The 345-nt window shown below is 63.2% G+C and overlaps 1 protein-coding gene across 1 annotated transcript in view; it reads left to right on the top strand.

Annotated features, from left to right (window-relative positions):
- EMH_0039470 (uncharacterized protein) overlaps positions 1 to 345 on the top strand; it is a gene marked incomplete at both ends in the record, with an annotated part of 7391 nt that overhangs the window by 5455 nt on the left and 1591 nt on the right. Inside the window, 2 exons of the mRNA XM_013495399.1 lie at positions 3 to 233; positions 287 to 345. Coding sequence (XP_013350853.1) covers positions 3 to 233; positions 287 to 345 — 290 coding nt within the window. The remainder of the gene's footprint in view (positions 1 to 2; positions 234 to 286) is intronic.

Below are 345 nucleotides of genomic sequence, written 5' to 3'. Positions count from 1 at the left end.
GTCTGTTCCTTCTATCGCCAGGCATTGCAGCAGCACAGCAGCAGCAGCAGCTCCCCCTGCTGCTGCTGCTGCTCCTCTTACTGTCGATGCTCTGCGCGACGCTGCTGTCTTTGGGGGCCCCCACTCTCTCGTCGTTTTGCTGCACAGTGAAGCCGAGGGGCCCCCCTGCAGCGAATCAGCTGCTGCTGTTGCTGCTGCTGCTGCAGCAGCAGCTGCTGCTGCTGCTGGAAAGTGTCAGCTGCTTGAGGTGCTGCAGCAGCTCCTGGGCTGCTCCGGAGCACTGCAGCCGACCAAACGCGCAGCAGCAAGCACCAGCAGCAGCAGCAGCAGCAGCAGCAACAGCAG

This window comes from Eimeria mitis, genomic scaffold (genome assembly GCF_000499745.2).
Source record: "Eimeria mitis Houghton genomic scaffold, Emh_scaff1557, whole genome shotgun sequence".
NCBI lineage: Eukaryota > Apicomplexa > Conoidasida > Eucoccidiorida > Eimeriidae > Eimeria > Eimeria mitis.
The sequence above is the reverse complement of the archived record's forward strand: the minus strand, read 5'-3'. Positions and strand labels throughout refer to the sequence as shown.